General features: G+C 42.9%; 1 protein-coding gene across 4 annotated transcripts; it reads left to right on the top strand.

The window, feature by feature from the left end:
• The first annotated feature begins 2,855 nt into the window (after window positions 1-2,855).
• TMBIM6 (transmembrane BAX inhibitor motif containing 6) lies at window positions 2,856-20,993 on the top strand. 4 transcript variants are annotated; one of them, XM_049625427.1, is made up of 10 exons: window positions 2,856-2,946; window positions 12,283-12,370; window positions 13,218-13,326; window positions 16,285-16,405; window positions 17,793-17,841; window positions 17,948-18,045; window positions 18,251-18,330; window positions 18,638-18,738; window positions 19,573-19,648; window positions 20,861-20,993. In XM_049625427.1, exons 2-10 carry the CDS (start codon window positions 12,315-12,317, stop codon window positions 20,882-20,884), a joined length of 714 nt encoding a protein of 237 aa, XP_049481384.1. In that variant the 5' UTR covers window positions 2,856-2,946; window positions 12,283-12,314; the 3' UTR covers window positions 20,885-20,993. The 4 variants fall into 4 exon arrangements, with proteins under 4 accessions (XP_049481384.1, XP_049481382.1, XP_049481383.1 ...); XM_049625425.1 differs by having other exon boundaries at window positions 20,237-20,920; XM_049625426.1 differs by lacking the exon at window positions 2,856-2,946 and adding an exon at window positions 3,601-3,699 and having other exon boundaries at window positions 20,237-20,920.
• Window positions 20,994-26,161: the final 5,168 nt, after the last annotated feature.

Genomic DNA, 26,161 nt, shown 5'->3' on the forward strand with positions numbered 1-26,161 from the left:
AGAGTAGTTGGCTCATGAAGATGCTCTCTTAAAATTGAGACTTGGTCTCAGAGCCTTGGGATAACCCTATAGACATGAGTTCCAGAGTTCCTCAGGCAACCTGGGATTGGGGAATTCCATGAAGGAGAGAAACTGGGACAAGAGTTCATTCAGGGCCTGGTTTGGGCTCAGCTTTTTTTTTTTTTTTTTAATTTTTTTTTTCAACGTTTATTTATTTTTGGGACAGAGAGAGACAGAGCATGAACGGGGGAGGGACAGAGAGAGAGGGAGACACAGAATCGGAAACAGGCTCCAGGCTCTGAGCCATCAGCCCAGAGCCTGACGCGGGGCTCGAACTCATGGACCGTGAGATCGTGACCTGGCTGAAGTCGGACGCTCAACCGACTGCGCCACCCAGGCGCCCCTGGGCTCAGCTTTGATAGCAATGCTGGCCCTCACTGGTTCCAGGCACATAAGGGATACCTAGAAAATTTTCAGGAAGGCCCTACAAAGTATGAGGCCCTCTGAGGCACACAACCCAAAGCAGGAGCCTTGGAATAGGCTGTCATTAAAGGAAGTGATTGCTATGTGACTTATGGGGATAAGTTGTAAAGAGAGTTTCCATCTAGCTCTCCTTGTCACTGTGATTTCTCACTCTGAAAGAGAAAAAGAAGAAAAGAAGCCAGCTCTCATACTGTGAGGACATTCAAGCAGCCTTAAGGAGGACCCCACATGCAGAGGAACTCAGGCCTCCAAGCTAACAGCTAGCACCTAATTGTCAGCTTTATGAGTGAGCCACCTTGGAATTCCTCCAGCACCAGTCAAGTCTTTGGATGACTGCAACTCCTGCTGACATTTCACTGCAACCTTATGAGAGACTCTGAGCCAGAAAGGGAATGAATAACCTATGTTCGTCAATACCATGCAGACCAAATCCTTAGCAACTTATTCTTCTAGGCAGAGAGTTCAGCATTAGCCTGACAAAAGTTTTCTTGTGCCTTAACTATGGCATGAAATATAGAGCTGCTGCACTAGTACAAAGGTAAAAACCTCTGCAGCAACCTGTGTGGGTTGATGACCAGGAACCAGATAGGCCCTGTTCCCAAGCACTTTACCCAAGAAATGCAGCAGAAATTGGGGTGGGGTAGGGAGAGAAACCCCAAGGAAGTCTAATAGTACATTTTCACCCACTCTGATGGAATGAGGTTCAGGATAAATATTGGGTTGTACTATAGAAAGTAAAATTATATTTATTGCATACCTGAGTTGGGTACTGAGAATCATACCCTGCACATTTGTATTCTTTACAAAAAAGATAACTGTTTTATCCTTCTAGAAAGTTATTTCCTAAATCCTGAATTCTGATCTCATCTCTACTGATCCAATGCTTAATCTAAATTTCTTGCCTTATTTTGCCAGAACCTTTTCTGTCCAGTGACCTGTTTCCTCATCTACAAAATGAGAGGCAGGGGGTGCTTAGGTGGCTCAGTTGGTTAAGTATCATTGACTCTTGATTTTGATGCAGGTCATGACCTCAGGGTTGGTGAGTTTGTGCCCCAAAGAGGGAGGGTGCTCTGCACTGACAGCAAGGAACCTGCTTGGGATTCTCTCTCCCTCTCTCTCTGCTCCTCCACAGGCATGCTCCCCCAACCTCCTCAAAATAAATAAATAAATAAATAAATAAATAAGCAAGCCTTAAAAAATACACTAAAAAAAATAAAATGAGAGGCAGGGGTGAATCTATATTCTGTGCAGCCTAAAACATATGCAATTCTGGGGCTGCATTTAAGAAACAGAATACAAAATTATATAATAAGTCAATATTTATTTAGAATAAGAAAAAAATCATTGCCTATTTTAAAATGCTGACAAAACAACATCACACAATCCAGGAAAAAACCAAAAAGAACATTTTAAACTACCTGGCAACCACTATCAGCTCTCTTTTTCTACATTTTTGGCTGCATACTTTTGCCTCTTCATATGTCAATTTTGTACTATTTTTATAGAGATATTAGATAAACTAGTAAAAAACGAGTTTAAACAGTTGATAGTGTTGAAACTTTTTTTTTTTTTCTAACCAGCTTCACAACCCTTTACTATAAGTTCTTGCACAAGTGGTGCTTCTGGCCTGGGACACGCCCTTGGGGAGCTCCAGCCCTTTGATCTCTCTTGGTTTAGCTTCTCCCAGTTGCCTGGGCAGCTTTGCCAGATCGCCGCCCTAGTTCCCTCTCCCATCCAGGCCGAAGTGATTGTGAAGTTGTCGCCCACTTCCCCCAAGCAGGCAAGGTGATCCTGGAAGCCCTTCAGCCCCGCCCGCGGCCCCAGGACCACCACCTGGGCTAGAGGGTGTCGGTGCTTCCGATGCAGGACGGGGGCTGCTATATTTTCCTCGCATTCCTGGACAATTCGCTGAGCCTACAAGAGTGCTCTAAAGCCTAAGCTCGGCAAGGTTAAAGGTAGACTGGCTCCTGTGAGACCGCTTTTTTACGTGTTATCTGAATTTTTTTCCCGTTTTAACATTCCATGAGAAGCTTAAAACCAGAATCCCGGGACTTTGCCGCGCTATACCATCTAGCGTTGTGGGGGCTCCGTGACTAGTCAGGTACCTTGGGTGCGGCCTGTACCTCTTCACTTCCTCCACTAGGGGCGGCTTTAGACCGCGGTCTTTCCCAACTATGGGGAAGAGGCGGAGACCTTTTCCTACGACATCGGTTGGCGGCCAGAGTCTTGATTGACAAGGGCACTAGCGAATGGCTCTGAAGTTAGCAGCCGTTGTTTACGCACGTACAGCCAATGGGAAGGTAGAGGTGCGGCCAGCGGCCAATGAGGACTGGCTTTAAGCGGAATGCAGGGGCGGAGCTTCCTTCGACTGGCAAACGCTGAGTGAAGAGTCTGGAGCGGACCCTGGGAGTGTCAGAAGCACATCCGGTGTTAGAAGAGCTGTGTGGGCTTGTTAAGAGGCCGGTAAGAACAAACGTCTAAAACTGGGACTGCGCAAGCCGGGAGTGAGAAATGGAAAGGGGATTAGCAGTTATCGACTGAGCAAGAGTGGGAATAGTCTCGGTTTTCGGACAGACTGCACCTTTGGGGAATGGGGCCCTGCTCCGCGACGGAACTCTGGAAAGCTGGGCGGGGAGGGGAGAAGATCGGGAACTAGTACTGCGCATGCGCAACCGTACCGGAGCGGGGGAGGGGCGGGGGCGAGTCCGGCAGGTTTTGGGGGCCCTCGAGGCTCCGGTTCTGCCCGGGAGTGCTAGCGAAGGGTTCTTGTTAGTCCCTTTTCTTTCCTTCCTCCCTCCCACTCTGCGGTTTTTCTCTTTTTTCCCCCCGCCAAGAGTAGGCGCAGGGGCCCTTTTGGCCCAGCCTCCACTACTTGAATTCAGGTCACGTCCCCCGCCCCTTTCTTGCGAGGCTAATGAAAGCGAAACTTCATGGGTTTGTGGTCACCCTTGCTCCACCCGACTGATCGCTGCTCTGCTGCTGGCCCTCTGGCCGACCCCCCTCTGGGTGAGCGGCGAAGGCCAGGACTCGAGGAAGGGCCTGGTCAGGCAGGCTGCCCTGTCACGCCAGTCAGGTGATGTCACACTCCTCTGTGACACGCGAGTCTCCTTAGTTACTTGGAAGCCGAAGGCAGAGGCAGGAGGTGGGAAGACCCTTCCTGGCTTTCCAGCCCCACAGAACAGCCCCATTCTGGTCTGATTGATTACCTTTGGACAGGTGAGGTGGCCTTGGCTTTGCTTGGTCCTGAGCCTTGTGAGCGTCTTTCTCAAAGTCCGGTTCAGGAAAGGCGTCGTTGGGCGGTTGTTCTTTTTCTTAGACCTGTTTGCTGGATCTGTGGTGTGGTAGTAAGTAGGCTTTGGTAATTTTGTATATTTAAGTGTGAAATTGTTACCTAGTGCCAGCCAGAAATGCATTGCCTACCCCATCCGCCTTTCTTTGACCAAACAATAACAAAAACCGCTCTGAACTTGACTGTTTTAGCAGTAGTTAACTTGTGAATGTGTAACCCTGTGGAAGAGCTGACTGTGCCTGAAACAAAGATTTTAAGGTTAAAAGTTAATTGCGAATAGGCTTTTCTAGTTATTTATTGATACTCAGTTTTAGTTTATCTTTGGGGTAAGAATTCAGTTGAAGGAAGATTATTCAAGTTGCATAACTAAATTCTTATGGTTTCTACAAATACACCTATTTCTGTAATTATTAGGTTTACTCTCTTTGGCAGTTTATCTTTGTCTAATGTTTTTTTTGTTCTGACTTCAAAAATATGCTGGTGCTTAGATTCTCTGCCATTTTCCTCCCGGTAGAGACAGAATGGTTGAATCCTTGAGAAACACCCTGTAATTTGAATTCCGTTTCCTTCTTCCATTATTTAACTGTGGAAACATGGCTTAGTGAACCCCCTTTCTTCCTGTCTCTCCCTTCCCTGCTATTGATGTGACTGAAGTCTTACTGTCCTAAGAATAGGAAAGGTAAAATTAATCCAAGTATTTAGTCAGCATTTCTGGTTTTTTCCCCCTCGTTATGCATATAGTTCATGTTTATTGCAAAGTGCTGAAAAATCCAGAAGAGTGTGACAGGAATCAGCGTGTGTTAATATTTTTAAGATTTCTCTTTGCCAATGGCTGGAACTGCCTTAACGAAAACTTGCTTTTCTGCTGTAGATAGAGTGTAATAGTAGAGAGAGCACCAGACATTAGAGGTCAGAAGGCCCCTAATCTGGTTTGGGTTCTATTACTTAACTTTGCGGTGTTGGTCAATACTAATGTCCATTTGTCCCTTTTGTACTTTACAATGATTTCACACAGATTTTCTTTTCTTCTTTTTTTTTTTGGCAGTATAGTTGACACAGCGTTACACCACTTTTCGGGTGTACGGCATAGTGATTCAACAAGTCTATACGTAATGCTGTGCTCCTTATGCTGTGCTCCCTGCAAGTGTAGCTACCATCTCACCATACAAACACTATTACAGTCTCACCGACTTTGTTCCCCTGTCCTGTACTTTTTATTTACGTCACACGGATTTTCTTACCAGCATTCAGTAAGCTTGGTAGAGCAGGGATCATCATCCTTATCTTACAGATAAGGAAGCCTAGATGATCTTAGGTAAAATGATTTCCCCAAAATTATGAGGTAGAAAATGTCAGGATTTCTGACTCCAGAGCCAGTGCTCGTGTCATTATTATGCTGCCTTTTTGAACCTTCTTTTTAAAGGGAGACTAATCATTTTTGGTGTGAACATCAAAGGAGATAACGTATATAAAAGCACTTTAAAAGTTGTGACATTTTATATAATAAATATGGTTAGTGATATTATAAAAGATACGACTACTGGCCTGAAGTTTCACTTTATTTCATAAACTACCCGTGGGTATTAGTCTCCTCTGGGAAAATACTGAATATTCTCTTGATGTTCTATCTGCTATGTTTTCCTTTGCTATTTTGACTTGGCCATAGAATCTGTTAGAAGTGTCTTCCACTTCACCCTGTTTTGTTCCCCCAGAGGTGTTTTTTTTTTTTTTTTTTTTTTTTTTTTTGGGAGTTTTATTTTTTTTTTTTAAAACATTTTTTTTGATGTTTATTTACTTTTGAGAGAGAGAGAGAGACCAAGTGTAAGCCGGGGAGGGGCAGAGAGAGAGGGAGACACAGATTCCAAAGCAGGCTCCAGGCTCCGAGCTGTCAGCAGATTCCGACATGGGGCTCGAACACACGAGTTGTGAGATCATGACCTGAGCTGAAGTTGGAAGCTTAACCGACTGAGCCGCACAGGCGCTCCAGTTCCCCGCCCCCCAAGTTTCTAACCAAATTTCACGGAGTAGCTTTTTTAACAAACCCGTTTTTGTTTTCCGAAGACTGTAGACATTGGCTTTTAGGGCCATCGCGTTACCCCTCATGGTAGGTTCCCTTTTGAGCCAGTTGGGGAATGTGAATTTGTGGCTACAGCACTCTTGATTAGATAATGGGGTCTACATTTGTTCTGGGGACTCCTGGTTGTGCTTAATCACACAAGCTTTGTTAGAATCAGATGCAAGAGAGCTGAATTAGATGCAAGCTCTGGTCTCAGGGTGCTTACAGCCAAATATGTGAGAGAGGTTCCGGCACAATTAACTAGAGTCCAAAACACTTAAAAAGAGCTTCAAGGATACGAATTGAATGGGTGTGCTGTTTTTCCTAATCTATGCCTGCTCTCATTTGGGCTAAATGTGTTGTTATTGGAGGCTTATTTACTGGTTTACGCTGGGAGATGACGTCGTATTTAGGACATTGGTGCCTCCTTATGATTCAGTCTGTCAGACGTGGTTATGGAGAAAGGGATTCAGTAATGTCAAAGTTCGATGCAAAAAATAATTTATTGAAGGCAGGAGGCATTCCATGTCTAGTTAACTGGCTTGGTTCTGAGGCAGCACCCTAGTGAGACAGGATTCAGTTTTAGCTAGCTAATCTAGCTAGTCAGGAATCTTGGTCCAAGTTAAGGGAAGGTCTGGGACATCTAGGGTTCAAATCTAGGACCATCGTGTCGAAACAGTTCTTCGGATTTCCTGAAACCAAACAGACCTACCTCTTAGGGATGCCAAGGAAAGCATCAAGATAATGACCATTTACTTCATCAAGTTCTCAGCCACTTCGGATTATCACTTAGTGGTTATTAGGCTGTCTCAAAACACCTTGTGGCCCTGTGGGGCAGGAGGTACCGTGTAAATACGCCTGAGGAGAGGCATGCCATTTAAACAAAAGTAATGTTATCCAATAATAAAATTTATCAAATTCCTTTAAATTCCAGTTTATAATTTTCTTAGATTTCTCCCCATCTTCCCCATTTAATTTTACTCTTTTGAGTAAAATCATTAAGTCTTCAGGATATAGTTAGCTGTGAGTTAATGGTTGAATAATATTTTTAAAAGGCATGTGTAAATTAGATTTTCAATTAATGTTTTCTTTTATTTATTTATTATTTTTTTAAATTTACATCCAAGTTAGTTAGCATATAGTGCAATAATTATTTCAGGAGTAGAATCAAGTGATTCATCCCTACTTATAACACCCAGTGCTCATCCCAACAGCTGTCTTCCTTAATGCCCTTTGCCCATTTAGCCCATTCCCCCATACACACAATCCCTCCATCTACCCTCAGATTGTTCTCTATATTTTTAAAGAGTTTCTCGTGTTTTGCCCCCCTACAGTTAATGTTTTCTAAAACTAGGGGAAATTAATGCACTGAGGACATGAGAGTAATGAGTATTTACACTAATAGAACAATGGTTAACTTATGGAGCCAGTCTTATTCATGAAGCACTATTCTAAGCACTTTATTTGTATTATCTCATATAATCCTCAACCCTATGAAGTGGAGAATATTATATATTACTGTATACAAATTAGGAAACTAAAGCACAGTGAGGTTCAAGTGCCAGAAACTTGCCTCATGTCACACAGCTAAGGAAATATCAACTACGGTTCAAATGCATATAGCCATGCTCTTAACCACTATTCTAGGTACATAGTTATGCAGAGACTGAAAGCTATTCAATAGGAAGAACTACTGAAAAAAAGGCAATTCTGCCCCCTCCCTGCCCTGCCTTTTTTTAAATTATTATTATTTAAAAAAATTTTTTTTAGTGTTTATTTTTGAGAGAGAGAGAGAGTGTGAACAGGGGAGGGGCAGAGAGAGAGAGGGAGACAGAATCTGAAGCAGGCTCCAGGCCCTGAGCTGTCAGCACAGAGCCAATGCAGGGCTCAAACTCATAGACTTCTCAAGATTATGACCTGAGCCCAAGTTGGATGCTTAACCCACTGAGCCACCCAGGCCCTGCCCCCCCTACCTTTTTAATCAAATGGGATTTTTCTTCTCTCTTAAGTATCAGTTGGTCCCTTCTAGATGTGTAGGAAGAGGACTCAAAATGGTGGAATTACAACAGAAATGAAGAACCATACAATTCACAAACTAAATGGTTTTTTAAATGTTTATTTTTGAGAGAGAGAGAGCACAAGCAGGGAGGGGCAGAGAGAAAGACACACAGAATATGAGGCAGGCTCTAGGCTCTGAGCTGTCAGCTCAGATCCCAATGTGGGGCTGGAACTCAGAAACCATTAGATCATGGCCTGAGTCGAAGTCAGAAGCTCAGCAGACTGAGCCATCTAGGCGCTCCACAAACTAATTTTTTTTTTTTTTTAATGTTTTATTTTTGAGACAATGTGAGAGACAGAGTGCAAGCAGTGGAGGGGCAGACGGAGGGAGACAGAATCTGAAGCAGGCTCCAGGCTCTGAGCTGTCAGCCCAGAGCCCAATTCAGGGCTCGAGCTCACAAACCGTGAGATCATGACCTGAGCTGAAGTCTGACGCTTAACCGACTGAGCCACTCAGGTGCCCCTCCACAAACTAAATTTTTAATTAAATGTATGAACAATGTTTCTGTGACTTGCTGGTTTAATGTTGTTAAATTGTATACATCAAGACAGCCTTCTGCCCAGCAGTCAGCAGGCTCTTCTCTTTAAAAGGCAAGGATTTTTTTTTTTTTTTTTAATTCATGATTGTTCCTGTTTGCATAGCTTTTGGCCAGTTGGCCATGTTTCATGTGGTCTGTACTTAATAGATATTGAAATAAGATTGTAGAGAATTTTGTTTTGTTTTGTTTTTAAGGCTTGGCCCTTGATGATAATTTTTCATTTTAGGACAAGGGTAAGGAAGATACCTAGAACAAAACAAGAGATTTAGTGGGACATAATACATGGATGTTAGTTGATGAGAGTGTCTGTCTTCTGCCTGCCCCTCCCTCCCTCCAGACCTCAGGAATACTAACTCAAAACAATGTATTAATTTTTTATTTCTTGCTAAAGCTGTGCAGTAAGTTTTGTTGTTTTTGGGTGCCTCTGGCAGAGGAGGCTGGCCAGAGGAACCACAGAATGGTGACGCTTCTAACAAAGCTTTAGCAGTATATGCATGACAATATGCACGACAGATGTTGGCAAATTCGGAGAAATTAGATATTCCTGCTCTCCTAAGGTTGACAGAATTAAATGAAGCTCTGAACCAAGTTAAAGGTGTTTGATTATAATTAAGATCTGAACATTTACTTCTCAAATGCAATACAGACAAATTTCTCATGAGTCTATGAGGCACTGTATACATTATATTCTAAATAAATAATCCCACCTCTTTGTTTAAATTTGAGTGTAGAACTGGGGAACGGGAGAGCGCATACAATTTTTAAATTTTTGTATGAGTTGGCATCCAGAGTAAGAGGGCTGGTATGGGTTTTGTAATGGGCTGATATGTATTAGGGGAATTATTGTATTGAATAATTTTTGAGCAACTTGTAATACACTTTTTTCCTTTATTGTAAAATATACATGCAAAGCGTATGATACATTTTAACATCCTTTTTTTAAAAACAAAGATTTTCATTTAATTGTGGGGCCCCTTTGAAATGTTAGCTGAGTTACTTGGTTAATGGTTTTGAATACCTGAAGCCCTGTTAGGTGCTGACTGTTTCCTGGGACTGAAAATACTTTTGGTATGGGAGCTGCTATTTTTGAGTTATGAGTGCAGTTGAATCTTGTTCAGCTGAGTTTGCATATTGACCATTGCAATGTAGATATGCTTTCTCTGCAACTTTTGAGCACAGTAGTTGAGGCTAAGATAGAGACTTGGTTAGTGTAATCCATCTTGCAAAACTTCTAAGAACCATTTTTAACTTGTTACTTATCTGTACATTAGTTCTTGTCTATTTGAAACAGACCTAGAGCAAACTGTCATATTTCCTTGATTCTAAGACCTAACTTCCCCCCTCATGTTTTAACAGTTCTGAAATAAATTATGTCATATATACATCATGTCATTTATTAAATGTATACCTTACTGTGTTTTTCCCTGTAACCCTATTATTACAATTGCTATGTGCCTTTGCATCTAGAAAAGTTGGTAATTACATATTTCACTTAATTTTAGAATCAGTGGTGATGCTGGGAAACTGGTTTTGTTTAATTGATTTTTTAATGATTTTAAACCACGAGGCACTACTAAATCATGGAGAAATTCCTATTTGATACTCCCTGTCCTCATAACCTTTTGATAGTTTGGTTTTTCCATCAGCAGTTGTAAGAGGCAGTCAGTACCCTCTGGGAAATATCAAAGAGCAAACTGGGAAAGAGGAGTTTCTGTCATTATCCCCTCCCACTGTTTCCACTCAGTGGGGTCTGATTACAGGGTGTTGCCCCTTTCTAACAGTCCTCTGAGTTTTTGAGGATTTACACTGCAGGACCCATTCACCACCTTTTTTTAACTCTTGAAATTGGAAGCAAGAGGTACTTGAGTGTTGTTGTGAATACTGAAAAACTTGGCTCTGAAGGTTGCTTCAGAACTGTTGCAAGTTCTGTCTAGGGATGTCATTAGGGATGTTAATGGAAGCCTTAAACAAAGACACTTTCCAGGTGCTGGATTCTGCCAGCCTGTAAGTATGCTCTCTGGAGGATGTGTTCATCATGATTCTGGAAGGCTGTGGTTGGCCGTGCAACAGCCTGCAATAGTTGCACCATCTAGATCAAGAGGGCCCAGAGCCCTGTGACTTCGATTTGCGAGCAGCAGCTTTAGTGGGCTCTGCAACTTCTTACTGTATCCATCCTTAAGAACAGAACTAACAAATTGAGGTGAGTAGGCATGTTGGTGAGAAAGGAAAGAGCAAATCGAGAGAAAGCCAGCTAGCCATTGTAATTGTTTCATGTGTGCGAGAGCGAGCCTCAGTAAACAAATGGTAGTGATCCGTGAGAACTAGAAGAATGGAATCTTTCCACTGGCGCAGGATTTCTCAAAAGTCAGTTTGGGATTGTAACTTTTCTTGCTCAGATTAATTTTGCTGAGTATTGGGCTAGGTGCTGATTAGAATATGTGGGAGTAGTTGGCCTATCTTGCCTATCTTTCAAATTACTTACCTTTTGTATTTTAGTACCCCCCCCCCACACACACACCCCGTTTTTGGTCGATTTGAAATGAATAGACATTATGGGTCTATTAAGAATCTGGATGATTGTGGATGATGGATATTTAGGGAAGATGAAAATTCTTGATTAGATTTTTAGCTCTGTAGATTGAATGTATTTATTTAGAATTGCATGTGAGATAGAGGAGGGAGCAAAATTTAAGAGCCTAACTTTATGGTGTTGATGGAATGTAACCTGGGTATAGTTCAATTAAAGATGTCCTTTCTGTGACATATTGGGACAATTGACAAAATCTGATTAAGGTCTCTAGATCAGATAGTAGAATTGTGTCAGTGTTAATTTCCTGGTTTTGGTCAGTTTTCAGGATGTACATGCTGAAGTGTTTAGGGGTAAATGGACATTGTGTTATATATAGAGGGCAGGGCATACGGCAAATATGGTGAAATATTAACATTTAGGAAATTTGGGTGTAGGGTATATAGGAATTCTTTGTACTATTCTAACTCTTCTATAGGAAACATTCTGAAATTGTGTTTTAAAAAATCCTTTCTGCACTTTTCTCTTTAAAATTGTAAATCCCATGGGGTGCCTGGGTGGCTCAGTTGGTTAAGCGGCCAACTTCGGCTCAGGTCATGATCTCGCGGTCCGTGAGTTCGAGCCCTGCGTCGGGCTCTGTGCTGACAGCTCAGAGCCTGGAGCCTGTTTCAGATTCTGTGTCTCTCTCTCTCTGACTCTCCCCTGTTCATGCTCTGTCTCTCCCTGTCTCAAAAATAAATAAAACGTTAAAAAAAATTAAAAAAATAAAATTGTAAATCCCTTTCAGTTCAGTTCTAACATGCACTAGATGGAAAGTTTCTACATGTATATATTTAAAGTTCAAGACTTATTGCCTGGCCTAGCTCCCTTCCTCCCTCCCTCCCTCCCTCCCTTACTCCCTTCATCTTTGAGGTTCTGTGCACCTTTGCTGAGAGAATTCTCTAGCATCTTGAAACAGTGACATAAGATTGCTTTATGTTCCAGTGACTGGGTCCCTTTAACTAGATTGCTACTGGTAATTTCTCAAAGAAAGAAACTATTAAAGGGGCAAGTTACCTTCTGTAAGAATAGAAAGCAAATGCTAGTAACAAAATAGTTTGGGGAGGAGATGGCTTTATTTCCTCTGTCCCCTTTAAAATGGTTGAGTATGATTGCAAACGTATGGTGGAAGCAAATACATAAAAATGAAAATGGCTGTGTTAAGACAGTGGGGTTTTAGATACTTTCATTTTCCGAAACTTGTACTATTTTTCCATGAGAAAGTTGTTTATGTTACTTTGTACATCTTATATCTTTAAAATAACCTTTCTTCTTATCCTTGATTCTACAGAGTGGAGGCTGTGTCCCACAGACTCTGGCATCATGAACATATTTGATCGGAAGATCAACTTTGATGCGCTCTTAAAATTTTCCCACATGTAAGTGTTTTGATCTTGACTGTAGTTTATTATTGCATTTCCTTTCATATCTTGTTTCTTTTCCTACTTTATTAACTTTTGTATGTATAAACTAACATATTAGCTTTGCTAGAATCCAGACACTCTGATAAAAGCACCCCAATTCTTTTTTTTGTTTCCACAAATAAAGTTTTTTTTAATTTTTTTTTATTGATTTTTTTAATATATGAAATTTATTGTCAAATTAATTTCCATACAACACCCAGTGCTCATCCCAAAAGATGCCCTCTTCAGTGCCCATCACCTACCCATCCCCCATCAACCCTCAGTTTGTTCTCAGTTTTTAAGAGTGTCTTATGCTTTGGCTCTCTCTCCCACTCTAATCTCTTTTTTTTCTCTTCCCCTCCCCCATGGGTTTCTGTTAAGTTTCTCAGGATCCGCATAAGAGTGAAAACATATGGTATCTGTCTTTCTCTGTATGGCTTGTTTCACTTAGCATAACACTCTCCAGTTCCATCCACGTTGCTACAAAGGGCCATATTTCATTCTTTCTCATTGCCACGTAGTACTCCATTATGTATATAAACCACAATTTCTTTATCCATTCATCAGTAAAAGCACCCCAATTCTAAGGGCTGTTGTGTGGTCATTGAAAAACCATTTAGTTATTCTAGTTTGGATACTGATTGTTCATAATTTGGGGCCTTTGGCTCCTCCCCAGCATTTAAATTCTCAGTTAACCTATTTTCAAATCATTCTTTCTTTATTATAACTTATACATATGCCCTGGGAAGAAGAGAGAGAAATGATTATCAGCTTAGAAATGAGATTGGTCCTAGAATGATGGCTGTTTAACATTCTTTCCTAGAACCCCCTCGACACAGCAGCACCTGAAGAAGGTCTATGCCAGTTTTGCCCTCTGTATGTTTGTGGCGGCTGCGGGGGCCTATGTCCATGTGGTCACTCATTTCCTTCAGGTAAGAGCAGTGTCTCTCCCAGTTGTTGTGGCACAAATTGCATTAGGTTGAAACCAGCTCAGCAGGATGGTGCAAGCCTGTATCCCTCCTTAATCCTTTTCTGTAGTTTGTTATCTGAATCAGCCAGAGCTAGGTGGTAAATAAGGACATGCAGAGCCATTTAAATTTTTCTGGCAGCCGTGCCCTCTCTAGAAACTGAAAACAGGATGTCATAACCTGGACACTGAATGATGGGCAGCTGACGTGTAAGACCCTGACACTATAAGTAGTGACAGGACGTGACTGCTGGGGTTTGCATGGTAGCCTTTTTATCTTTTCCTTCGTTCTTCCTCTTTTTTGCCTGTAATTGGAGTTCTTAGATGCAACACACTGATTGAATGGTTATCAGGAGAGGCAGGGTTGAGACCTTCGAGGATTTGACCTATTTTATTCTCTGATGCTCTTCTGTCTGCATGGTTGAGTAAAAACCTTCAACAACTCACTTTCCTGTGTTGAAAGAGACCTGGGGTTTGGCCAGTTGGAATAAAAGGGACAGTTGAGGAATAACCAAAAAGTTTGAAGTTCTCACTAACCAAGACTTGTCCTTTCCAAGTGTCCTTTTTAGTGTAAGTACAGGGGGTGTGTCTGTGTTGGCATTTGCCACTACTGAGAACTGTCCCTATGCTCAGGCATCTCCTGGCAGAGGTTGTGTGAAAAATTACTCTAGATACTCAAAGGATAAGACTTTGGTCCCTGGAGTTTAGACTAAAACATACTCCACCTTCTAGGCAAGAGTGGCCATTTTGGCTTCTGGTTGTGTGTTGGGTTTTTTGGTTTGTTTTTTTAAGTAATGTAGTAAAATGCAGTTATCCTCATTATTCATGTATTCTGTATTTATGAATTTACCTACTTACTAAAATGTGTTTGTAAGCCTAAAATCAGTACTCACAGTGCTTTTACAGACATTTGCAGTCATTAAGCAGAACCGCAAAAAATTTGAGTTGCGCATCTCACGTGTTCCAGCTGAGGTTGAATGAGGCAACACACTGCCCTGTTTCAAACTCTTGTACTATAAACAAGGATCCTTTTTTATTGGTCTGTGTAGTGCCACGTTTTTTGCATTTTTGTAATTTTGATGGTGATGTCAGTGTTTAAAGTGGACCCCAAGCATGGTGCTAGAGTGCTGTCTAGTGTTCCTAAGTGCAAAAGATGTTCCCAACTGCAAAAAAAAGTTCACTAAGACTGTGATGTGTCTTATGGAGAAAATATGTGTGTTAAATAAGCTTGTTCAGGCACGAGTTGTAGTGCTGTTGGCCATGAATTCAAGGTTAATGAATCAACAGTATATATCAAATAAAGTGTCCTTAAACATAAACACACGTAAAACATGTATTGTTCAGTTGAAGAAAACATAACCAGAGGTACGTGAGAATCTACCCCTTTATTTTCCTCAGGAGCATTCGTTCAGTATTCATTAATTCATTGTTCACAGTAACTTTATAGAGCATAACTATAAGAAAAATGAGGATCAGCTATACCTTTAAAGGAAGAAAGGAACTTTAGTCTGCACATACCTCCTTAATTATTTTTCTCTTTTTCTAGTGCCTGGCTTTTCCCACTTGGATTTTTTAAAGAATTTTTTATCTTCTTACAAAATTAAGGCATGTTCATTGTAGAGAATTTGGAAAATAGACTAGTGATGAAAAAGAAATAAAAACTCCTTAATCCTATCACCCAGAAATAACTGTTGACATTTTAGTTCTTAACCTCGGTCTCACTCCATTCAGACTGCTCTAACAGAATACCATAGACTGAGTAGCTTAAACAGCAAACATTTTTCACAGTTTGGGAGGCTGGAAGTCCAAGATTATGGCACCAGCAGATATGTTATGTGGTGAGGACCTGCTTCCTGTGTAAATAACCGTCTTCTTGCTGTGTCTCCACACAGCGGAAGAGGCAAGGAGCTCTCTGGGATCTCTGCCTTATCTCTGGGATAAGGGCACTAATGAAGTCTCCACCCTCATGACCTAATCACCTTCCAAAGACCCCCATCTCTCAAAATACCAGCACATTGGGGGTTAAAAGTTAAACATGAATTTTGGGGAGACATAAAAATCCAGTTTGTAGCACCCTCTCAGTCTTTTTTCTCTGTATAGGTATATATGTTTGTGTGTATGTGTTTTAAAGTTTATTCATATTGAGAGAGAGAAAGAGAAAGAACAAGCTGGGGAGGAGCAGAGAGAGGGAGAGACAGAGAATCCAAAGTGGGCTCTGTGCTGAGAGCAGACAGTTTCATATGGGGCTTGAACTCAGGAACTGAGAGATCATGACATGAGCCAAAGTCAGATGCTTAACCAACTGAGCCACCCAGGCACCCCTGTGTGTGTGTGTGTGTTGTTGTTGTTGTTGTTGTTGTTGTTGTTTTAATTTTTTAATGTTTATTTCTGAGACAGAGAGACAGAGTATGAGCGGGGGAGGGGTAGGGAGAGAGGGAGACACAGACTCAGAAGCAGGCTCTGAAGCTGACAGCACAGAGCCTGATGTGGGGCTCGAACCCACAAGCTGTGAGATCATGACCTGAACTGAAGTCAGATGCTCAACTGACTGAGCCACCCAGGTGCCCCTGTGTGTGTGTTTTAAAGTGATCAAAAAGAGGTCATTTCTACTTGTCCTACAGATTTGAATGTGCTTCAAGCACTTGTCACACGATCTTTTTCTTGGGCAAGAATCACAGTTTGCCTTGGGTAGTTGTGGCTGATACACTACCCAGGTCAGAAGAGCCTCTAACACCCACCATAACCCACCTAATCCTGTCTTGTAAGGCTTCTGGTTTCTCCTTACCCCTCTCTGCCTTTTCCACTTCCTCCAGGTTAGAAGCCAGTATTAGGAAGTTCAGATGAATATTTGATCCCAATAAGGTCTCCTCCAGAATACATTTGATATTTTCAAGTACTTAATTATTGACTCTGGATCTGACAGGCTGGCCTACTCTCTGCCTTGGGCTCTCTGGGGTTGATGATTTGGCTGATGGCAACACCTCATAGCCGTGAAACTGAGCAAAAAAGACTGGGACTTCTTGCTGGATTTGCTTTCCTTACAGGTATGGTAAGGACTGGGCTAATTTGGGGTGGGAGTGGGTACTGTATCTAGTATCTCTTTAGACTAAGGCCCAAGATTTGTGTGTATTCTCGTTGACCTCAACTGGCACTCTGTACTACTCAGTCTTGTATTTGAGTGTATTTTGTCTTGTATTGCTTTCTTAATTCATAGAGGTACATCTTGCTTTCCCATCCAGAGGATAAGCTCTTTGTGACTACTGACTGTGACTTACACACACTTTTGTATCCCAAAATAAGCATTTATGTGTGTGAATGAATGAGATTCAAGAGCTTAGGTAGCATAACTAAGCCTGACAGTGGACTCAACACTGGCAACTCGTCCCTCCTGTGACCATCAATTCTGAACTTTGCTGACAGTTAATTAAAGCCGTACATTGAGAGCCATCCTACAGAGCACATTGCTAATTCTCAAGACAACAGTTAAAAGCACAGCTCTTCTGCAATTATTATTAAAGGAAACAGGACTCAAGCTACATAGTAAAAATATTTGCGAAGCAGCATTTGACTCAGTTACAACTCATTTTGAGCGTGTCTGTATAGTGTTGAAGTAGAAGGGAAGGGATTTAGAGATTAGGAGGATTTTTTTAAATAGGGAAAGCTAGTTTGTGAAGGCATTAAGGGGTGGAATTATCAGAAGGAAAGAGAGTAGCAAGAGTAGAGGAAACGTTGGGGCTGGAACACGTTGCCACTGTACCCTCCTCTTGGCCAGTGTCCACCCGCAGAACCGGTCTGGCCTTTTCTATAAAAGGAGTCGGCCCTGAAAGACTACAGGTTGCTGGCCACAAGGCACTGGTTTGCTCTTGATCCTTCTCTTCTGATTCCTGATCTGGCCTACATTCTAGTCTCACATCACTCCTCTTCAGAGTATTGCAGGCTTACAGTTTAACTCAAAAAAAAAAAAAAAAATTAACTTATTTTTTGTTTAATGTTTATTCATTTATTTTGAGAGAGGGAGGGGGACTGAGAATCAGCCCAGAGCCTGATGGGGGCTCGAACCCACAAACTGTGAGATCATGACTTGAGCCGAAATCAAGAGTCAGTTGCTCAGCTGACTCAGCCACCCAGGTGCCCCTAGCTCAAAAATGTTTGATATGCCTGCTTCATTTTTCCTAATCCGTATTCATCCTGGGTCATCCAAGATTTTCAGCTAAGAGGACAGTTTTGTAGCTGTGTCTATAAACAACTCAGTCAAGTATATGTTCTCTGGAAAACAAGGAAGATGGAGAAGAGAGAGATTTAATTACTTTAGTACACATGTTTGTTTTTTAAGAGCAGGGCATGTCTGCACTTTTGATGGTCAACTTTTGTACAAGGGTCCTCTTCAGGAGTTGATGTTAATACTGTGTTCTGGGGCTTTTTGTTTTCTAGGAGTTGGCCTGGGCCCTGCTCTGGAGTTGTGCATTGCCATCAATCCCAGGTAACTATTTTAGTAGCATCTTATGTCTGTTTATCATTGCAGATATGCCTTCTAAATAGGTTTGCAGACCTGTAGTCTTCAGTCTAATGGTCTTTTCCTCTAACAGCATTCTTCCCACCGCCTTCATGGGCACAGCAATGATCTTCACCTGCTTCACCCTGAGTGCACTCTATGCCAGGCGCCGCAGCTACCTCTTTCTGGGAGGTAAGTGCAGACTGAAAAACAGAGAGAGGGTCTCCGCTTTAGCCGGAATTCTCACTGGGACCCTTTGCCTACCCTCCAACTTCTTGTGACTGTTGGGTTGAAATTGAAAGTCTTAATTTGGGGGGAAACGTAAGGAATGGCTTTAATGAGGTTGCCTTACTTTGCTTTGGCTTTTCCCAGGACGGCATTTTGTCCTCTCTTGTAGGTGTCTTGATGTCAGCCATGAGCCTGATGCTCTTGTCTTCCCTGGGGAATCTTTTCTTTGGATCCATTTGGCTTTTCCAGGTGAGACTTTACATATAACTTCCAGCAGCCATTTGCCTTGCTCTTCTTTTTCTTGCTTCACCTTAAAGCAAGGTGGACTTAGAATCTTCCAGAAAGCTCACTTTCATTGGGCAGTGAAGAATTGTGCCTAGGGAAGCCATGTGGTTTCCACCATAGACTTCTGTTCCCATGAATGTTAATGTCATTAGGCTTAGCATTTGTTGTACTTTCAAATTGCCAAGAGCCAAGAGCCAGAAAGAGGTAACAGCTGGTTTTTTCCTCTGTGGCATCTACCACATAGTCACCCATCTCATTCTTCTTGTGTCAGGCAAACCTGTATGTGGGGCTGGTGGTCATGTGTGGCTTCGTCCTTTTTGATACTCAACTCATTATTGAAAAAGCTGAAAATGGAGATAAGGATTATATCTGGTGAGTGAAAACTGGTCTTTAACGCCTCCCTTTCTGTCCCCGTGAGTAGGGTTAAAAGTGGACTAGGTGGCCCTATCCGAACTTAAGTGGCCAGCCTCCAGGAGTGTGTATGGTAGGATACCCATGCTTTTAGAACTGTATACCAAATAGCATAGTCTCCCTCAATTCCTGAAAGACCTCAGATCTTTTAAAAATTGAATTAATAATACGCATTTAATTATCCTTACTTTTAAGGCATAGGACAGGGAAAGGGATCTTTCACCTTTTGCTCTATATTTTTGTATTTTTTTTAACGTTTGTTTATTTTTGAGAGAGCGAGAGCAAGCAGGGGAGGGGCAGAGAGAGAGGAGACACAAAATCTGAAACAGGCTCCAGGCTCAGAACTGTCAATACAGAGTCCCAATGCAGGGCTTGAACCCACGAGCTGGGAGATATGACCTGAGCCAAAGTCGGACGCTTAACCGACTGAGCCACCCAGGCACCCCTATTTTTGTATTTTTTAAACCTTTAACAATGAGAAAAAGAAACACATTCTTTTTAATATATACATTTTTTTTAACGTAGTAATCCTCTGAGAGTTTCTTAACTAGTTAATGGTAGTTCAGGGTTCAGATATAGGCCCCTGCAGAGTCTAAAGCTGAGTTTTTCTTTTCCCTGTGCTGCATGGCTTTGTTGAGTTGTAAAGGATCTCAGACACCAGAGTTTGACTTAGTTGGTGGTTTGGTGAAGCTCACTTGTGGGATAGACACGGGGTTTTTATGTCCTGCACCTCTGTGGACTGTGGATAAAGGAAGGTGGGAAATGCCAACTTATAATCTGGTTCTTCTGTTTCAGGCACTGCGTTGACCTCTTCTTAGATTTCATTACTCTCTTCAGAAAACTTATGATGATCCTGGCCATGAATGAGAAGGTTAGTCAGCCTACCACCTAAAGATGAGAGAATGGCTCCTGAACTCAGCATCTATGTATACTTCAAATTTGAAAACTTAACGAAGTGTGTAGGTCCAGGTTAACTGTAAGGCCACCAGAAGTCTTTAGCCAAAGGAGAAAAAGGAACAAGTAAAACAACTCCCTTAAAAAAGGGGAGGGTGGGGGTGGAGGATCCCTAGTGTGGGACTCTTGACCTCAGGGTTGTAAATTTGAGCCTCACATTGGGTGTAGTGATTACTTAAAAGTAACAAAACTTAAACAAAAAAACAGATCTCTGAGATTAGTATCAAATGAGAAAAGGGCTTCAGTGGCACCAAGAAACAGTCTACTATATAAAGAATTTAAAGGCTGTAAAGATGGTTATGACTCAGGAAAAGATATTCTAGGGAATTTGTTTAATCTTGGCAATCAGCTTTTATAAATATGTGTCAGAAGTAGACCAGTTTTATCCGCTTGTTAGTCTTGTTTCCAGAGAAGCATTCTGTATATGGTTAGTGAGTGCCATACATAGTCTCCTCTGGCAGTAGGGGAACAAATGAAATCATGAGGTGTTTTTTTTTTTTTACAGATCTTACTAGGAAACAGGAGACAGTGTGATGCTGGTGGAAACAGATGAGTAGGTGGGATTGGTGGCTCTGTCTTATTTGTGTGGCGACTAGACTGAGCTCCAAGCAGGTTTTAGGCAAAGCAACTCAACTTTCATTTGTTTAATACACTAGGCTTCCACCGAGGATTGAATGACGTGTTCACTGGACTAGATCATTTCTGGGCGTTGGTTTGTGCCCAGGATTTATGCTTCTCTGGCTTAATGGAAAGTTGGTCTTGGCCTCTTGTTGGAGTTATTTTGGGGTGGACTGCCAGTCTGCAGCTTTCACTGGATGAGATCCGAGCTGTGGTAGTTATGAGTAAGCCAGGAGTGGTCAGGTGGCCCAGCTGGGTGCTCTTGGAGTGGAAGTGGGGACAGCTGCTTAACTTTTACTCCTGTCAGGTCTGTCAGCAACTTGAGGGACCACCAGTGGAAGATGGTTAAGATCCAGTTCCTCCCTCACGGAGGAAGCATTTCTCCTCTCTTTTTATGGTCTTGTTCCCTTCCAGTCTCTAACCGAAGGTAGCCAGGTATTGGCTCCCTCAAGAGTTTTAGCTTGAATGCCAGATGCCGAAAATTAATTGGGCGATTTTTCTCCATTTCTAGGACAAGAAGAAAGAGAAGAAGTGAAATGACCTTCCAGCCTTGTCCAGTTTGACCTCCTGTCCCTCCACCCCTCATTTCCTCTTCGCACACATTACAGGTGGTGTGTTCTGTGATAATGAAAAGCATCAGAAAAGCTTTTGTACTTTGTGGTTTTCTCTACTTTGAATTTTTTGATCAAAAAACTGATTAGCAGAATATAGTTTGGAGTTTGGCTTCGTATTCCTGGGGTTCTTCCCCACTCCCTTTTCTGCCCAGCCCAGTCCTAGCCTCTTCCTCTGCTCAGGCAGCCGGTCATCATGACGAGGAGTGGGACCCACAGCAGAGCAAACTCCAGGAGTCCACTTTCCAGCCGAACTTCGCCAGGTGCACCTGAACTGGTAGAGCCGCCTCAGCCCTTTGCTCAGCATCGTTTGGTTTGTGCACAGTTCCTGTGGGACTAGGCAGTGTGTTTCCCATTGGAAAGGAGTTTGGTGGTCCCGTTTTTTTTTACCCAGGCTCACTGTATCTGAGCTTCTGTCAACACCTACAAAGAAAATGAAGAGCTTCTCCTGGTGGATGCTTTGCTTCCTCTGAGCTGCCCAAGCTGTTGCTGGTCTGACAAACACATCTCTCTGCCTTGCTATCCTAAAAGGAGTGTGGATTTATGTGTTCCTATTCCCCATCCCTTGTCTGACCGTTGGGGAATCTGCCTGTTTCTATCCGTGAGGAGGGAGGGTTTCAATACAAAGGAAAGACTGATTCTTGTCAGACATTTCTGAAAAGGCTGGTTATGTATGGCAAGATAGAGCATAGAATTCCCTAACTTCCCATCTTTATTTTGGTCATCACCTTAGTTGTTGAATGGCTTCCACCACAGTGACTTTGATTGAAGATCCCAGGAGAGGAAGGATAGGGAAGGGGCATGGTTGAGCCTGGGGGTAATTGTAAACTAATTCTGCCAGGCAGACCTAGATAAGGACCTGTTTGGGGCAGTGGGGGAGAAAATCGCTGCTAACTGAATGGTTCTTTGTTCAGATCAGCAGAACTGGGTGGTGATGACTTAGGCAGCATTCATGACAGTCCAGTGCATTTCTGTCTTCCGCCTGGACGCCAATAGTGTCAGGCCAGAGATTCGGGGCAGTAGATAAACATTCATTTTACAGATGCACTTTAGTTTTTGGGCTGTTCACCTGTTCCCAGAAATCTGTAGCCTTCCGGGTGGGGACTAGGTGATCAAACCTGTAACACCTCTAATTCCCTTCAGCTTTGTGGTTGTGAGTGAGGGAGGGCGATACCAATGGGGATCACCAGCTCTTTCCCAGGGAGCTGCCACAATCAGCGGGCACAGAAGGGCAGGCCGCCTCGAGAGCAGGTGTGACTCTGGCTACTCACAGGGCCTCAGTGTAAGGGGGACTGAGCCATCAGGAGTCCACTGCCAGGATGATACCACTTTTGGCTCTCCCTGTTCACAACCAGCACACAGTTTGACCCAGTGGCTGCTGGTTCACAGGGCACCGCATCCCCGGGCCACCCCGTGAAAAGATTTGTTCCCGGGGTGTTGGTATTCCTAGAGTGCCATGCTGCCCAGAATGGCTTGCTTCTGCAGAGGATGCTGCCTTCTGATTTAGCTGCCGCCTCCAGCCTCTGGCTTGAGAACTTACTAAAGGGACTTCCTTCCCATTACCCCCCTGCCCCGCCCCGCCCCCGCCCGCCCGCCATCCCAGTAGCACTCTATAAATTTGTTGATTCTCTGCTAGGCCTGAGAATCTGAGTTACATCTCTTGAAGCCAAACTCCACCTCTTACGCTTTTTTGCTTGGGATAAAGGAGTTTTTCTTTAGAAACAGTGCCAAGAATGACAAGATATAAAAAACTACTTTTAAAGAAAATGTCTAACAGGTTTTTAATACAGTAATCACTGTAATTATCACTTTCTTTTCTAGTTCCTTGGTTTTCAGCTCAGGCTGCATTCTCTAACTCATACTGTGAAGACAAAGGTGTTTTTGATTCAGAAATATATGAAATCAACATAGTCTTAATTTGTAAAAAAAAATAAAATTCCTTAACCTTTCCTGATGTAACTGTGTGTTACGTTCAAGGCCACAGCTGAACATGGGCTTGGGTACTGTCTGACTTGCTGAGTGGGGCCTGGGAGTGGAACAGAATTTCAAGTTTCTTCTCTAGACTTATCAGACTGGTAAATAGAAAGAAACAGGGACCCCCGTTAGGCCTCCCATTCTGTAGCTCCAGCTTGCTACAAATGTTGGGAATTTCCTGTCCAGTATATAGCCCGGGCCCTTTTCCAGTCCTCCCCCTCCCCAGCCTTTAGGTGCTTTGTGGTAGCAGCTACATGGCTCTAGTGAATGCCAACCTTTGGAATTTGGTGATGCATAAATGGGAAAGGCATCATGATCTTCTCATTCTGCAAGTCTTTGGTCACCTGCTATGGCCAGGCTCTATTGTAGGTGCTAGGAACATTTTCATCAGTGAAAAATATAAAAATCCTTGTCCTCAGAGTTGATGAGATTATAAACCTGTTTGCATTACAATCAGGTTATGCCATTTTGGCATGCTTGCTCTCTGGTTACTGTGTACTTTGTAGACACAGAAGCTTCCTCTTAGGATCTGTTAACCCTGACTGGTTCAAGTTATGTGCAGTTGACCTCTTGGATTCCCCATACCCCCCATCCCAGCCAAGGTTAGCCACTTTCCCTGACTTGGAAAGTATGCCGTAAGTTCTCAACCGTTTCTGTCTTGCAGACTCTGAAAAACTCCAGTGTCAAATATTTTTAAAGCATTACTATTTGGGGGGTGTTGCCTTTATCTACATGGCACAACATAGTGCTTAACGATAAATCAAGCACTGCAAAATGCTTTGCGTGTTTTGTTCACTACTCCCAATAGCCTAAGAAGGTGGTATATTTACCACATATGATCAATAGCTTCCAGGGTCATGACAGCAGGCTGTCTCCAGAGCCCCTGGCTCTTCATTGGTGCTCTGTATAGGCAACACTACACTGTGTTAGTGCCTCCTGGCTGATGTTACCCTTCCCATCCTGACCTTCATCCTGGCTAGGGCTCCAGCTGTTTGGGGTGGAGAAGGGGATCCCCATCCCCAATCGTCACCAGAGTAGGAGCATGAGCTCCCTTTTAGTCTCTCTCCCCCCCCCCCCCCCCCCGCAAGCCCGCCAAATACAGATCAGACAGGAGAGATGAATGCATAGCTCAGTTCATGCCTAGTGGAACTGCAGGCCTGACCTACAGTGAAGAAGGCACTGGTGGAGGGCAGAAGTGGAAGGATGTATGCCCTGGCAAGAGAACATCTGTCCTGCCTGCAGGTGATTGGATGAGGGCACCCGCTAGGCAGCAGGCCATGTACTGGTCCCCCTTGACCAGAGGTAAAGATGGATAGGGCAGTAACTGCTTTTTAGTCCTTCATGGCCGAGCAGCGCAGGAGAGTTAAACGGAGACGTTAGTTACGTGCTTACATGGGTATAAGCACAGTGACCATGAGACAATAGTGGGAGACCTCCCTGCCTGGCTGTTCAGGTAAGTGTTCGGGAGATGACACCTGAACTAAAGCCGAAGCTCCAAGATTGATTTAATATGAGACAGTTGGTGAGGTTAAGACAGGCAAAGGAGGACTGGATGTTTCCAAGTGGAAGGGTTAGTATGAGAACAGGCCCAGGAGTGTGACTCAGCCTGGGGAGGTGCTGGACCAGCAACGTGTTAGGTTCTGCTGTGTTTTGGTTAATTTTTGTTTGAGGAGAGAGCGCGAGCATGAGCAGGGTAAGGGGCGGGCGGGGGGCGGGGACAGATGATCCCAAATTGGCTGTGCTGACAGCTGAGAGCCCAATAGCAGGCTTGAACTATGAACCAGGAGATCATGACCTAGGCCAAGTCTGACGCTTAAGTGAGCCACCCAGGCACCCCTCTGCTGGGTTTTGAAGTTTAAAGAGACTGCTAGGAAGTGGGAGGGAGGGGCAAACAGGGAAACAGTAACTGAGGACCTGATGTGCTTAGAACTGGCTTGGTCCTGAGGGCAACAGAGGAAGGACTTTGAGCAAGGGAGTGGTCAGATTTGCATTTTTACAGCTCTGGTGATTGGAGGACGGGGTTGGGTGCAGCTGGAAGGCAAAGACACTCTAACATCCAGATTGTGGTCTTTCTCATTTCCCACTAAAAAGAACCAGAGCTCCTGGGGCAAGTGGTGCTGAGACATCTGTGTAGATGTGCAAGATGCACCTGGAACATAATGCTATGGCAGGAAGTAAAGAAGCCATAAAAGATGGCTGGTATAATTGACAAGGATGCAGGGGCTAACCCGAAGAGGTTCCTCCTGGCCAACGATAGGATCATCTGAGCATCAGTGCAAGGGCAATGTATTGAATTACAAGTGCAATGGATTGAAATCAAATTTTTTAAATCTCTAAGTTCATGATGATATTTTTAAAATAGTGGGAAAAATTTTTTTAAAATAAAATATTGGTCACCTTTGAAGGATGTTAGAAATAAGTGACTTCTGGATACTTGTTAATAAAGGGAAAGAAGCATTTATCTTTTCTGTATTAACTGTACTTCAGGGTAATCAAAAAGTAAGCGAAAATTTCTCTCTATAGAGATATTCCAGCTAATAGATAATGGAATTATAGAGTTAATTTATCACTATTTTGTAAACCTCTAATGAAATAATTAAGCTAGGCAATAATAATCGACAGCTTCAACATCATATGAAGAGAGACAACCAGGGGCACCTGGGTGGCTCTGTTGGTTAAGCGTCCAACTTCGGCTCGTGATCTCACGGTTCATGGGTTCGAACCCCATGTGGGGTTCTGTGCTGACAGCTTGGAGTCTGGAGCCTGCTTTGGATTCTGTGTCTCCCTCTCTCTCTACCTCTCCCACATGTGTGCTCTCTCTCAAAAATAAACATTAAAAAAAAAAAAAAAAAAGACAACCTGACATTATATGCCTCCTGCTGGAAGTCAACAGCACTACTGCTGAAGCTTTCTTGCAAAAGCAAAAAAAAAAAAAAAAAATCCAAATCATATTGTTCTGGATCTAAGTACAAGTTTACAGGAAAGACATGAATCAGAGGACTATGTTAAATGACATCATGTTAAATGACATGGGGGGATTTAACCCCCCCATGGTGGTGCAAGCAGGAAAAATCCAGTAAATGTAAAACTCTAAGGACAAACAACATGGCTTCTTTAAAAAAAAAAAAAAGGCAGAGCGCCTGGGTGGCTTAGTCGGTTAAGTGGCAGACTCTTGATTTTGGCTTAGGTCACTCACGGTCTGTGAGTTCCAGCCCCTCCAACTCTGC

The sequence above is a fragment of the Panthera uncia genome, chromosome B4 (genome assembly GCF_023721935.1).
Source record: "Panthera uncia isolate 11264 chromosome B4, Puncia_PCG_1.0, whole genome shotgun sequence".
Lineage (NCBI taxonomy): Eukaryota > Metazoa > Chordata > Mammalia > Carnivora > Felidae > Panthera > Panthera uncia.

Excerpts from the sequence above, each read along its gene's own strand:
- TMBIM6 (XM_049625425.1), top strand. The coding sequence starts at position 12,315 with ATGAACATATTTGATCGGAAGATCAACTTTGATGCGCTCTTAAAATTT. Across the intron at positions 12,371-13,217 it reads CTCTTAAAATTTTCCCACAT|AACCCCCTCGACACAGCAGC; the intron begins GTAAGTGTTTTG and ends ATTCTTTCCTAG. Across the intron at positions 16,406-17,792 it reads TGGATTTGCTTTCCTTACAG|GAGTTGGCCTGGGCCCTGCT; the intron begins GTATGGTAAGGA and ends TTTGTTTTCTAG.